This window comes from Oryctolagus cuniculus, chromosome 16 (genome assembly GCF_964237555.1).
Source record: "Oryctolagus cuniculus chromosome 16, mOryCun1.1, whole genome shotgun sequence".
In the NCBI taxonomy this organism is placed as follows: Eukaryota; Metazoa; Chordata; class Mammalia; order Lagomorpha; family Leporidae; genus Oryctolagus; species Oryctolagus cuniculus.
The window spans coordinates 12,179,096-12,194,192 of record NC_091447.1 but is presented as its reverse complement, the minus strand read 5'-3'; the positions used below and the strand labels follow the sequence as shown (position 1 = coordinate 12,194,192).

The 15,097-nt window shown below is 39.9% G+C and overlaps 1 protein-coding gene across 5 annotated transcripts in view; it reads left to right on the top strand.

Moving 5' to 3' along the window:
• The window catches only part of MACC1 (MET transcriptional regulator MACC1), a 110,843-nt gene that overhangs the window by 37,718 nt on the left and 58,028 nt on the right, over positions 1 to 15,097 (top strand). For 4 of the 5 annotated variants that reach the window (XM_070059395.1, XM_051852794.2, XM_008261503.4 and 1 more), the window contains one exon: positions 14,300 to 14,422. In XM_070059395.1, coding sequence (XP_069915496.1) covers positions 14,300 to 14,422 — 123 coding nt within the window. Of the gene's footprint in view, positions 1 to 4,128; positions 4,167 to 14,299; positions 14,423 to 15,097 lie in introns of all 5 variants that reach the window. The other variant, XM_008261504.4, reaches the window with a different exon arrangement.

The following is a 15,097-nucleotide window of genomic DNA, read 5'->3' as shown; positions in this document are numbered from 1 at the left end:
ACTACAAAATGTGATGTATAATATAAATATGCATACCATTATATGAAGATGCTGATGTTGCAATACCCTTGAAAATACAAGGGTACTTCAAAAATTTGATGTAAAATGTGTATTATGGAAAGAAACATGTATTGATTTCAAATTTTTCATCTTGAAATAAACTCACCTTTTAATTTCTATTTTTATCCAACTTTGCCTGCCATACTTTATTTTATTTTACTGTTTATTTGAACAGTAGCAAGATATCTATGTATGCATATATATATGTATATATATGTATATATATATATATATAGAGAGAGAGAGAGAGAGAGAGAGAGAGAGATCTGACCCACTGGTTTACTCCCCAAATACCCACAGCAAGCCTGACCAAGCCAGGAGTTGGAAACTCAATCTGGGTCACCCACAAGGGTAGTAGGGACCATCAGCTACTTCCTCCGAGGGTGCACATTAGCAGGAAACTGGACTCAGGAAGTCAGGAGCAGAGCTGGGTCTTGATCCCAAGCACTTTGGTGCAGGATGTAGGCATTCCATGTGGTGTCTTAATGGCTACACCAAACAGCCACCCCTGCCTGCCATATTTTAAAGCTGATGATCTATTAAAAAGGCCAGGAAGACCAAAAATTGATTAAATTGATGTACATGCTATGTGTGTAGTCACGTGAATTTTTTTATGGTATCAATGATGGTAGATTTATTTTTAACGAGAGTTGGGTAATGAATAAAATACTTTGAAAAATAATGCTCTCAACTTATATACCAAAATAAAATCTCATAAAAGAAAAGTTAAAGCCATAAGAATTAGAAGGCAATAAAAGTTAATGTTTATTTGATCTCAGGTTAAATAAGGTCTTTAAAAGATGCCAGATCAGGAAACTTTTATAAATTTGTCAACATAAAAAATAGAACTTATAACCTAGATGTTATAAGTGAAGTACAAAGTGGACAAGATAGTAGGATATCATATTTGTTATGTGTAATATATAAACTCATGTCTGTAATATTCGAACTTTTCTCAAGTTCATCATCAGAAACTGGGAAAATAGTAGAACTATATAATAAAATCTACTTAATGATGCAGTATATTGTTAATAATCAAAGTACAAAGAATATTGAAGTGAATATCAATAACATGAATATGCATGCAATGAATGTGAAGATTAATTCACAGAGACACACTCAGCACAGAATCTACTACGAGCCCTGTATTCTCCTTTTTTTGTAGTATTTCATGTGAACAGAGTAGGGAAATGCTTTGGAATTTTGTACACAAAACAACAAAAGTGGATTTTTGGTGGGGGTGAGGATTTTATTTTATTCTCATACTTTTCTATATTAGAACAAAGTCTGCAGGTTGTATGCTCTTACATATACAGAGAAGGCATCCTATTATATAAAATATTTTATATCCTGCTTTTCCACAAAGCATTGTTATGTTACCATCATTGTCCCATATCGTTGTGTCATGTTGTAACATGGATCTGATATGTGCTATGACCTTCATTTAACCATCGCATAGTTTATTTCTCACATCTGAGTTCAAGCAGTAGCTTCAGTGCACGTGCGGTTCAACAGCAGTTTTAGAAAGACCTTCTCTCATTCGCATTCATCCTGGTACACTAAGCTCTATGCAGTCCTGGGCAGGAAAGCATCTCAACAGCATGATTACTTAGCAACCTACTTGAACCAAATGGCATCATTTATTCAGAACTGTTTCTATGAGTTATGCCAAGCGTTGGGGTCCAAAGACGATTCAGGTGTTTCTGGGTCTTCCAAGAGTCACACTTTGTTATTTTATCCTTCTAACTTATATTTGTTTAGTTATTTGAGAGACAGAAGGTGAGAGACAGAGACAGAGCCCACTCATCTGCTGGTTCACTCCTCAAATGCTCAATGGCTGGGTCTGGGGCTGGACCAGGCCAAGGCTGGGAGCCACCAATGCGATCTAAGTATTCACATGAATATCAGAAACCCAATTACTCGAGTTATCACTGCTTCCTCCCAGAGTTTACATGAGCAGGATGTTGGAATCAAGAGCCAGAATCAGTAATCAGACCCTAGTGCTATCCTGTGGGACACTTGGCATCTTAGCCACAAGGCCCAACACCCTCTCCAAGTCACACTGTAATGTGTTAAATAGTTAAAGTCACACTGTAATGCTAAGTGTTATGTTGTTTGTTTATTCCTCTGGCCATCTATAAACTGAGCTGCTTCTTTGAAATCATGCTCCTGAGCCAGTTTTTACAAACATTATGTTGGAGTCCTCTATGCAAAAGTAGGGAGTCCTGAATGTGACGGCCACCCTCCCGGGATGCAACTACTCCTCCAGGGTTCTTTTAGCCTCACTTCCTAAGCTAATTCCTGCATTATACCCAAGAGCATTGCCATCAATGACCCTTGTCAGTTCTAAAACAAGTAATGCAAGCATAATGGGATGAGTACACTACTTTTGAGTGACTCTGGGTTGCTTGGGCCAAGATGGTCTGTGGTTCAGGCTCAGGGGCATAACATCTGTTTGTGCTATAGGCCTGGGAAAACCATTTGAAGTGAATAATTCTCCATGCACTTAAATGGCAAGCTAGCAAATGCCACCTGGCACACAAGAAAACTTAGACTAAGCTATAGAGAGAAGAAAAGCTTATGCTAAAAGCAGGATTTATGTTACATTACTGTCCAGAAATGTCTTCGTCTGCATCTTCCAGTTGTTAGAGATGGAGGAGACAAGAAGACATGGGCCCTGGGAAAGCATACTGAAATCTAGAGCAGAACTCACCTCAGCTGTGCTCCGTGGACCCTACCAGGAAAGGCTGGGCCTCAGGAAGAGAGTGTTCTGAATGCTTTCATTACAGCACATCAGTTTTTCAGCCAGCATGCAAGGATGTTTTTGTAAGGATGGGCAACTTGAGCTTCCACGGAATTTATTTTGTCCAGTACCATGCTTACGTAAGATAAAAACAAATCATGCTTATGTAAGACAAGAACAAATGAAACACACATGGTGCTTATCACCTCATAATTCTGTTCTGGTAACTTGCAAGCTTTTTTGGGCATCAGAATCTCCTAGGAATTTTTATATATATATAAAAAAAAAAAGATGATGCCTGGACTCTACCTCACACTCTTGGGGTGGTTTCTGGACACGTGCACTTTATCTGAAACGCTGAAGTTGGCTTTGGTGCAGGGAAATGATTGAAAGCCACCCTTTTGTAGCAGACTGGGGAGAGTCATGGCCAACAAGTACAAGACTCCAGGAAGGCCCAAGCCGGCACCAGAAGGCGCTGTGCTCACAACTCTGAGCCTCCTTCCTGTTCCTAGCTGATGGCCGGGAGCCCCCCAGAGGCAGCAGATCAGGGGAGGCTCTGAGCAGAGGGAAGCAACCCCAGCTCTTGACCTTGAGAGTAAGACTTGCACACATGAAGGGAGAATAGGGAGGGCGGAGGGGAAGAGCTCCTTCTTGGAAAAGTTCACAGCTGCTAATTGATGGGTTCAATCTGTTGGGTTGAGTTTACGAAATAAACCCTTCTGTTGATTCCATGCTGAATGTTTTCCTTTATATTTAATTTGCTGTTTCTATCAGGATTTAAAGTTGAAAACAGAATAGCAAAACATAAGTGAATTCACACATTAAAATTTAAAGATGTATATATGTGTATGTGCATATATGTATATATATACACATATATTTGGTTTTATTCCTCATTAATAGTTTTAAACACTTAAAACATTGTTACTGATGGAAAGAATTTACATTGATGTTTGAACCTCAATGCTGGACTACGTGGCTATGCACTACTACGTGCTTTGAACTACTGTCATTTGCCCTGGGCTGAGGGTTCTCAGTTTTGAAATGGGACAGTCCCAGAGAAACCCAAACTAGTGTTTGGCCACCCTGTGTGTGGCCCATAGGTCCCTCTGGACAGCTGTGTTTTCGCATCTCCCCTGTGTTTAAGTAGTGCTCAATACCTCTTATTCTTCACTGTGAAATCTTTTTGAATTAACAAGTAATGTGAATTTTTCTGAAGATCCTATGGTGGGACTAGATGGTGGGGTTGACAATGCATACAGCTCAGTTTTGTACTAGGAATGTTCTCTTCAGCTGTGACTTTTTATTTCTCATCTCTCTTGTAGGCTGTAATCACCTGCAACCCCAATCCTGGATCCCCTCAGTGAGTTCCTTTTCTTTTTTTTTTTTTTTTTTAAAGATTTTATTTATTTATTTGAGAGGTAGAATTACAGACAGAGAGAAGGAGAGATAGAGAGAAAGGTCTTTTATCCGCTGGTTCACTCCTCAGATGATCTCAATGGCTGGAGCTGGGTCGATCCAAAGCCAGGAGCCAGGAGCTTCTTCCAAGTCTCCCACATGGGTGCAGGGGCCTAAGCACTTGGGCCGTCTTCTAATACTTTCTTAGGCCAAGCAGAGAGCTGGGTTGGAAAAGAATTCTGGGCTGCAGGCAGAGGCTTAGCCCACTATGCCACAGTGTCAGCCACTGGGGAATTTTGGTCTCTCTTAAGTACCTTCTTCAAACTTATAACTCCCATCACTTCTTGGTTTTATTTTCAAGTAAGTGAAGTTTTGGAGATTTTTAATTTTCTTTCAGAAAGAAAATAATCTTCCAGTTTTCAGTATTCTGAGAGCAGTATAGAATATTCCCAATAACAAAACCACATTTCTTGTTCAGCTGAATCATGTATATATTTAATATCCATCAATCCATCTAAGCATCTCCATGTATTACTTTAATGAAGACTTCATACTTTGCACACAATTCTTAGTTTATAAAAACAATAAACAGAACCCTGTGATTCCTGGAAACATTAAAAATTAGATTTGATGAGTTGATGAGAATATAAGGGAAATCCCTTATTAATAAACAGGGCAATGTAGCATGAGTCCCCCTTGCCTTTCATCTTGTCACCTCTACCAAATATGTGTGTGTGTGTATGTTTGTGTGTGTGTGTGTGGACTGCTTCTCACAGCAGGTGTTAACAAGTGAACGTATCATCCGTATCTAGCACTGACCTACGGATCCTCCTATTCACTCTCTGTTAAGCAGGTAGCCTTGTCAGATGATGAGTAAGTGATTCATACCAGTGCTGTATGTTCCAACCAAGGAATACTGTGCACATATCCAAAATGTTCATCAGGGACAGTTTTTCTCTGGACAAAGAATATTGGGGATCATACAATTATCCTCTTATAATAACAACAGGGTGTGTGTTGGCTGGAAAATGTTAGATTTCATGTCAAAAGAATTTAAAAATCTAATTAGAAAAACAGTAATTTTTCAATTATCCTCTTCAGATGGGTGGAATGAATACTATAGGTTGAATAACCAATCAAGCTAAATTGGCAATTAAACTTCCACCGTGCTTATGTGGTTTCCTCATTTCTAATTTTCTATAAGTTTCTTTGTCAGTAACCACCCATTATTCTTATTAAAACTAAAAGAACTGGCACAGATGTGAGAAAAATAAAAGAAACAGAATTATTCTAAGTGGCTCTTCGTGTTCATTAGAGATTTATGTTGTTTACTTTTTATATAAAATAACAGCCTTATTGGTATGTTTCATATATCATTATGGAGACTATTTGAAGTAGATTCAAAAATGAAGTCAGCTGAAAAAGGGAATTCATTTATAAGCATGGCTTGGAAATCTTACATTTCCAAGACTACATTATTTCTTCTAAAAATTATTAATTATTTCATTTATTTGAGAGACAGAGAGAGATTCCCTATACTGGTTCACTCCCCCCAAGTGCCCAAAATGGCTGGGATGGGCCATGTGGAAACGAGGAGCCAAGATTTCAATTCAAGCTTCCAATGTAGATGGCAGGGGCCCAATTGCTTGAGCCATTACCTGCTGCCTCCCAGGGTGTGCATTAACAAGAAGCTGGGATCAGCAGTTTAGTTGGGGCTGAGAAAGAATGCAGGTGCCCCAGTAGCTTTTTTTAAAAAAAGATTTATTTATTTATTTGAAAGGCAGAGTGACAGAGGGAGATACACACACAGACACACACGGAGAGCAATGGTGAGAGCAAGAGAGAGATCTTCCACCTGTTAGTCACTCACCACATGGCTGCAATAGCTGGGACTGGGCCCGGCTAAAGGCAGGAGCCAGGAACTTCGGCCTGGTTTCCCATGTGGATGGCAGGGGCCCAAGCACTTGTGCTATCTTCTGCTGCTTTCCCAGGTGAATTAGCAGAGAGCCAGAGTGAAAGCAGAGCAGCCAGGACTAGAACTGGGGCTCCAAGATGTGATGCCAGCATGGTCTCAATGCTGGCCTTACTCACTGGTGTGCCAAATACCCACCCTGAGAGCAAAATTTTCTATGAATAGTGAGGAACAGCACATAGGGTTACGTGATACAATCTGTTTTTACTTCTTAGGGAGTGATGGAATGAGGTTGGAGTCTCAAGGCCTGGTGACAACAGAAGCTTCTGCAAACGGCCTAGTTGGCAAAGTTGTTTCCCTTTTACTTGAATAATCAGCAGGATGTTCCAGAGAAGGAGACAGGAAATCATCTTGTTGTGCCTTTTTTTAAAGATTTATTTGTTTTATTTGAAAGGCAGAGTTACAGAGAGGCAGAGGCAGAGAGAAAGGTCTTCCATCTGCTGGTCCACTCCCTAAATGGTTGCAACAGCAGGAGCTGGGCTGATCTGAAGCCAAGAGCCAGGAGCCTCTTTTGGGTCTCCCATGTGGGTGCAGGGGCCCAAGCACTTGAGCCATCTTCTACTGTTATCCCAGGCCATAGCAGAGAGCTGGATCAGAAGTGGAGCAGCCGGGATTCGAGCTGTTGCTATGGGATGCCAGTGCTGCAGGCAGTGGCTTTACCCACTACACCACAGTGCCTGTCCTGTTCTGCCACCTTTTATACAGCTTTTCATTTGATCCCTACAGCAGCATGATAAAGAATGATTATTATTACTACTACTATTATTATTTTATTTTTAACAGGTGCTAAAGTTAGAAATATTTAGTAATTTTTCCAAGTTTACACACAAAGGTCTGAAATTGAGAGAATTCTAACTCCAATGGCTGTATGACTTGTGCTTTACCAAAATGCATTTGTAGAGAAGAAAAAAGAAACAAATTTCTGGTTGGTGACAGCAAATGAGAGGTAGATATTTACTTTCTACCAAGCAGTGGAGTTCTGTAGAGTATGAAGCTTACAAGGAAGCTAAGGCAAACTTAGCTCCTGCAGGTTCAGCTTGCTTAGCCTCCATGGAGATACTCCTTGTTCCTTCTCTTCAGAACCAGGAGTTGACCTTCATGCCTTTCGAAAAATACAACCCAGAAAATTTCTCTTGCTTTGAAAGGTGCAGGAAGAAAATAACTTCAGGTCAACAGTTCCACGGCCAAAGTCATAGCCAACAACCAAGGCGAGAATTAAATGTTTCGTTACCAGGGATAGGCTTTGCAGTTGATTCGTCTTTGAGGGTTTGCTGACAGCATCATTGCTTAAAGTTAAACTTAAAAAACACATCATGGGGAATGTTTTACAACAACAGTGGAGATTTAATGACAAATTAATGAAATGTATTCAACAGTGAGAGTTCAGAAGCTTTGCTCCATAGCCTAAAAAGCTGGGACCTGTATGCTTTTCTGTGGGAGCAATAGCAAAACCGTTTCTGAGGACAATCACAGCTTCCATCATGGCACAAATGCAGAGGTAGAATGCTCTGCTCTGGCCTACGTTTCAGCAGGCTGTCTCCATGTTGACAAGGGATTGGGACTCCTGTTGTTAATTTAGCTCATTTTCTAGGTCTTCAATAGAAGGAGTTGCCCTGAATCTTAGGGCTGGAGTGTCCAAGAGCGGCAGTGTAGATGGTTTAGAAGCTCAGTAAGAGGAGCTAAGACTGGTGGGCTTTCCTGACCTCGCTGTCACTCCTCGTCTGGGGAGAATGCAAGCAGATGTGTGTTCTTATCGTGAGATACCGAGGCAGATTGCTGAGTAGCCATTCCAGCTGTCCTGCTTGTGATTCCTCAGATCTGCCCTTCAGTGTGATGGCATCATGACTTGTTAGGAAAGCTGTCCACGAAAGAGACACGTGGTTGAACAGACAGCAGAGCACTGCCCTGAGGACGTTGCTCCCAGAGGATGCTCAGTCCTCTTCACGCCCCTTCATTCCTGATAACCTTCGTGTTGCTACTAAGTGGTTTATTTACGTCATGCATCACTGTGGTGCTAGTTGTGGTCACTTTTTAAAAGTGAAGCCAAATCGGAGCTCCGTTGCTAGTAACTGAACTGGAACTAGCAATTCCAGCAGGATGTTTGCAAAATCACTTTTATTTTGTTCTTCCAACCAACTTCTTGCAAATGTCACCCTACTTTGTTTACTTACTGGTTTTGTTTAAATTGTTTTTAGTGGAAATTCATATACACACACTTATTTCAACTCATTGTGTGTTTTAAATTATTCTCAAATTCTTTTTACACTAAGGGATGCTGTGTGCATTCTTACATGTGGGTACACACAAGTTTAACACGAATGTATAAGATGAACATACGGAAGGGAATTCAAATTAAACAAATCTGTTGATAATCAGTTATGTACTTCTGTTAAAAGACTACTGATTCACAATGGATATTTACTAGATGTCTATAACGTGTGCTCTCTTATTTTTAAAGATTTATTTATTTATATATGAGGCAGAGTTAGAGAGAGAGAGAGAGAGAAAGAGAGAGAATCTTCCATCCACTGGTTCATTCAGGAGCTTCCTCGGGGCCTCCCATATGGTATACAGGGGTTCAAGCACTTGGGCCATTTTCTGTTGTTTACTCAGGCCATAGCAGAAAGCTGGGTTGGAAGAGGAGCAGCCAGAACACGAACTGTTGCCCATGTAGAATGTCAGTGCCCCAGGTGGGGCTTAGCCTACTACTCCACAGTGCCGGAACCTATAGCACTCTCTTAAACGCTCCTGTTTCCATGGGATATTCTCTGAAGTGTTGCAAAAGATGTCTTACTCATTTCTTTCTTTCTTTTTTTTGGCTTGGATGTTGATTATATAGTTTTGCTCCGGGAGGTGAAAAGCCAGAGTGAGATGAGGTTAGAACAGACAGAGTTGACTTGATTGCTGGTAGACTTGGTTAACCGTGGCATTAGCCCTGTATCATACCCAAAGGATTTCTCGGTAGGATGGTGGTGGCTGGGGAGTATGGGGCTGGAGATCACTGGATTTCATTCTCATTGGATGGTGTGTTTAAACTTGATATCTGTGCTGCATTGGAGTTATTCCAATTAAACTAATTATTCCCTTTGTCATTATATAGCATCAGTGTGTAGAAGAATATTGTTTTATACTTACCTAGTCCATGGAGATGGCTGTCACTACTCTCATTCCCTAGTTGGTTCTTTTGGAGTTTGGAATCAGGTGATGGTAGTTTGATTCCTACACCTGCCCGTGATGAACCTGCAGTCTTAGGTATTTCAGTCACCCTTTCTGCAGCTTGGTTTTGTTTTCTGGAAAGTGAGCATTCTTCATCCACAAGGATGCTTCTCTCCTTTCTTCATGACCACTAGTAATTTCTGTCACTTCTCCAGGTCTGAGGGGTCAGAGTTGTCAACTCTGTGAATCAGGGCTAGCCACATAGCTTGCAGTACCTGGTGCAAAGTACAGATATGGCCCCCTTGGTCAACACATGTTAAGTATTTCAAGATGGCAACAGTAGAGCTTTACTGAGAGCAGAGCATCTGAGAGAGAGACCAAGTGTTTCTGTACAGGTGACACGCTCTCTCTGGGGAACCTGCTGGGAACTTGGAGATCTTTTGGGTTCAAGATTGGGGCTTAAAACCATTCTCCAGCAACAAGTCCAGGGCACAGTCTCACATTTCACTTCCTCTGGGAGGAGAAGCCCTGATTCCTAGATAGGAAGCACAGGGCAGATTTCAAATTCTCCTAGGCAGTATCCATAAATTCAAACATTGGCTCTGCTAGTCAGTGGTTTTGTAACCTTGGGCATATACTGTCCCTAAGCTTCTACTTTCCTACTTTTAAGAATGAGAATGATGGAGCCAGCATTCTGGTGTAGCAGGTAAAGCTGCTGCCTGACATGCTAGCATATGGGCACCATGTGGGCACCAGTCCATGTCCCGACTGCACCAATTCCAATCAAACTCCCTTTTAATGGCCTGGAAAAGCAGCAGAAGATGGCCTAAGTGCTAAGGCCCCTGCCACCCAGGAGGGAGACTCTGATGAGGCTCCTGGCTTAGGCCTGGTTCACTGGAAAGTGAACCAGAAAATGGAAGATCTCTCCATCTGTGTGTGTGTGTGTGTGTGTGTGTGCTTTCTCCCTCTCTGTAACTCTGATTTTCAAATAAATAAATTAATAAATAGGAATGTGATAAATCAATATTGCAGAAGGGTTGCAAGCAATAAATGAAAATATCCTACCAGGAGTGTAAGGGGCACTTAATCACTACTATTTCTTATGATTTTTTTAATATACCCAAGATTCCTTCTGCGTATCTATTCAGAGTATACTTTATACTTGGATTTCCAGACTGAGGCCTCTGGGAATGTCCCTTTGTTACAACAGGAAGCTGAACATAGAATAGATTTCTGACCTACTAATTCCCTGTTGCTGATTTATGCTTATTAGCATGATGTTAGGCTGCACAATTATTATAATTTTCCCACACTTCAGTTCTGCCATTGATGGAAGTAACAGACATGTTGACATGGTGATATTAACGAGATGATGTACTTATGAAACATTCTGAGTTATCGAGGCTGGAGGCATCATAGAAATTATTGTGCATTTTTACTACTGCTTATTGGCCTGGGGTCCCCGCTGTTCTCCCTGGAGGATCCTCTAAGATTTGCCTTGGGAAAAAGTGACTGTTGACATTTGCCCTGCTGGGCTGTAAGATCTTTTAAATATTTGGTTAAGCCATCAGAAGTAACACATGAACTATGCAATAACTGGCTATAGGGTACATACACTACTAACCAGAGAGCGTCACCAGCTCTTCAGAAGGTAGCCTCAGGGTGACACCCAGTAAGACCACACACACCAGTGTAATTCATGTCCAGTACATACACACTAGTGAGTATCATTTGGTTATGGTTCCTTGGTGAGCCATGCTGGCCATTTATACCAGTTGCATTTACAAGGCAAGATGTTATTTGCCTAGGCTTGGCACTTGGAGGGCGAAGATCAAGTCTACCAGAACAACCATTGCTCTGTTGACATTTTACTATTTGTTGTCACCTGTAAAGAATACAGCCTACATGATATGCTTTCACTATCACATAAGGAAAGAGCTAAATGTTGCGCAGATCATAGAAAGTGTCAAGTGCAATACATGAAAACCACGGAGACCTGAGGTATTATTCAAACACTAATTGGAAAATATGTTGAATCATCTGGCTGGTTAAAAATAGCAATTTTCACGGTATACAGACTGTCATAAACATTTTAAAGGACACATTTTAACAGATGGTTCTTTTTTTATTTTAAAATTTTTACTTAATGAATGCATTTTTACATATATACAACTTTAGAAATATAGTGGTTCTTTTCCTCATACTCCCACCCCCACTCCCATCCCACCTCCCATTCCCTCTCCCATCTCCTTCTTCATTATGGATCATTTTTAGTATGACTTTATATACAGAGGACCAACTCTATGCTAATCATAGACTTCAATAATTTGCCCCCATAACCACACACAACATATAGAGTACAGTTTGGGGAGATAATTTGCAATCGATTCTCATATTACAATTCAATAGGACAGAGGTCCTACCTGGGGAGCAAGTGCACTGTGACTACTGTTGTTCTTTTAACAATTAACACTCTTTTTTTTATGACGTCAGTGATCACAGGGTGGTTCTTTTAAATAGTATTTTTCCTCCAGTTTTTCTTTTCTAGACATTAAAAACTCTTCCTTGTCTTCTTCCCAAAACATCTTTAGGATTTTTGCCAAGTTTCAAATTTAGTAAATATTCCTAGTTTCTTGAGATTTGGTTCAAATAGTAAGACAAAAGAAGGGGCGATCTTTGTACACTGATTCTTGGAGGAAAAAGATCATGGGTTATGCATAAGCAAAACAAGTGTTTTGTTAAGGGCATACTGAGAGGATCCTCCCAAATACAACAGGTAGTAGACTTCTCTTTCCTCACTCACTCCCATAAAGACTGACTCATACATCTCTAGCTAAAGTTCAAAAAAATCCCATTTCGGACTGCATTGGACTCTGGGTACAGAGTTTAACTGGAGGAAAACCCAGGGGAATGACTGTGGTTAGTACTTTTTGTGTCTGGTGGACCAGCCCTGACTTCTTTGGTCAGAGTTCTCCTTCTTCCTTCCTTCCATCTTTCTAGTCAAAGACTTTCTTCCCTATGTTAGCTTACCTTGTTTTCATAGGAAAAAAAAAAAAAAAACTATGGATGTAGTACTATGAGAGGCGTGTGTGTGTGTGTGTGTGTGCACTTGTGGGAAAGGATTTTTTTTTTTCTTTTGGGAGATAGGGAGTGGCTACTGGAAGCAACCACAGAAACTATGTGGCCAGGGAAAGAACCTATCAGGATACTTTTCAGAATGTGGTTCTCAGTATGTGTTTTCCAGAACCAAAATATCAACACCATTTGGCAGCTCTGTAAGGAATAGAATTTGTTGGGCATAACCACAGACCTAAGGGATTGGAATCCCTGAAGTGGGTACAACAGGCTAGGCTTGATCAAACTTCCCAGGTGATGCTGGTATCACAGAGGTTTAGAACCAGTTCCTTGAAGGACAGCTGGGATACTTGGAGAAAAAAGAGCAGTCCACAAAGAGCCTCAGCTAATGAATCTTCTGAGATGCTATGACCCCTCAGGATCACAGCTGCCGAAGAAACCATTATTAAGTCTTATGTGGTTATGGACTTGTAATTGTATTTCCTTGGGACATAACTATTTTTTTTACGTCAGGGTTTATTTGCCTCAAAGGAATTCTTGTATAAATTATTTTTGCCCTATTCACTGCAAGAAATGAACAAATGTAAGTAGATTTCTAATTTGGTTTTTCATTTAAAATGTCCTTTACCTTTTAAAAAATATACATTGAAACAGTTTGGCTCATTTGATTTTGATTTGTTAAATTGTGCTGAAAAGCTTGGTTTTCCTGCCTCCAGGTTTTGACTACCTGTGGTGTGCTAAGGACTTTCCATTTTGGACATTCTATTTGGCAAAATCAACCACAGAATTCTGAAGAACTTCCAGGAAACTGGAGGCCTCAGTGCAATTTGCATATCGTATAATTCAAGTTTTCACTCAGTCTTTCAATGTAGTTTCCTCTAAAGATAAAAATTGCTATTGCATCAGCAGATTGGTTTTTAAACTATTCCTGTTAAGATAGAGTTTTGCATTTGTTTATTCACTGTAACTGGGAAAATCGGCTTCCCACCTTTCCTTTCTTTCTTTCCTTTTCCTTTTTCTTCCTCTACTCTCCCTCCTTCCTCTCCTCTCTCCTCTCCTTTTCCCTGCCTTGCCCTCCCTTCCCTTCCTTTTCCTTCTCTTCCTTTCCCATCTTATAATTCTCCCTGTTTTATGCCAGAAGTCTTTTGATTTCTTTTTTTTTTTTGAAATCAAATCAAATTATATTAACAAAAGGTCAAGAATTTGGAGAAAGAATAAGACCTGTGGTCAACACACCAAAGACAACAAGAACTCAGCTTCAGCATAGGAGAAACATGAACTGGAAGGTGAAGCAGTCTCAGGATGTGCCATTGTGAACCATGAGTCTGGGACAGGGTATGCACAAAGCATCCCGAGCTATAGGCTATAAGCAGTGGTTATGGTATGAATGAATTATTGTTTTCTAGGTCATTCTCCTACTTGATGCTTTGGGCTATTTATGTCCCGTTACCAATTAAAAAATAAAAAATGAAAGAAAGTTACAAACACACATATATGTAACATGCTGTGAATCTTTTGGAACAGCATTCTAAGGATTTGGGGGAGGACTTTTGGATATGTAACATTTGGCTTTCCAATCCCCAGACAAGAACATCTATTTATCCAGATTTCTACTGACATCATTTTTGTTGTTTTACTATGTACATTTTTAGGGATTAGCAATGCATTCCCAGGTTTATTTGTTGGTATTTTTTCAGCATCTGAGCGTTTTTCAGGGACTTCTAGCAAACAGTTTAGGATATCTGCTCTAGCATCCTGTCAGATGTAGAGAATGAAGGTAGAACATTTTTACATGCTGTTTTCTCTTTAAGCATGAATGGCCATTTCAAGTTTGTTTTCTCTGCCAACTTGCACATGTATGTTACAAAAACGAAGTACATCTATTTACTTTGTAGGTGGGAAAATGTTAATCCATGAAAGAGCCCATTTTTGCTCAGGAAGAATTGCAAAAAGTATATCTGAAGGAAACTTGGCTGACATGGACTCCCCAAAGCTCTCAAAAAGTTGTGATATTACAGGTACAGCAGTGTATAACTATTGCAATTTTTCATTTAAGTAAATCTATCACCAGTATGCACTGAAAATCTACCTCCAAAGAGTGCTACCAGAGACTAAATGGATTCTGAAGTCACAGCATTATCATAGAAATATTTACAGATTACTAAATAATATATGCAAAGTAAACTAGCACAGCTATAGATTATAATACATATTATAGAGGAAAAGGTTCACTAACAAATGAGTGGTATATGCAGTAAATATAATGATTTTGAAGGTTTAAAGATCTCTGAAGACTGGAATGGCCTACAAAATCTGAAAAATTTAAAGAAAAGTGTGGATTGAGAAAAGTGCCACTTTAATTTTTCACAATGTGCATTTTAATTTTTAATATATATCAGTTATAACTCATTTCACTCAGGATGATGCCACAAAATTCAAGCAAGAAGGACCAAGAATTTGCTTGAATTTTTTTTCTGTACAACTTCTGACAATGTAATTGTCCAGTTTGGCTCTCATTTTCCCAACAGCAGTACCAGCCTCACACAGTCCAGAGAGTCATTCCTAATATTTCCTCAGAAGTGATCCTGGAGGAGTTGCTCTAAACATAAATACATATATACAGAAATACAGAAATTGTTATACTAGAAATATGAATATTTTAATATTTTACTAATTCTTAAAGCAGCCATTTT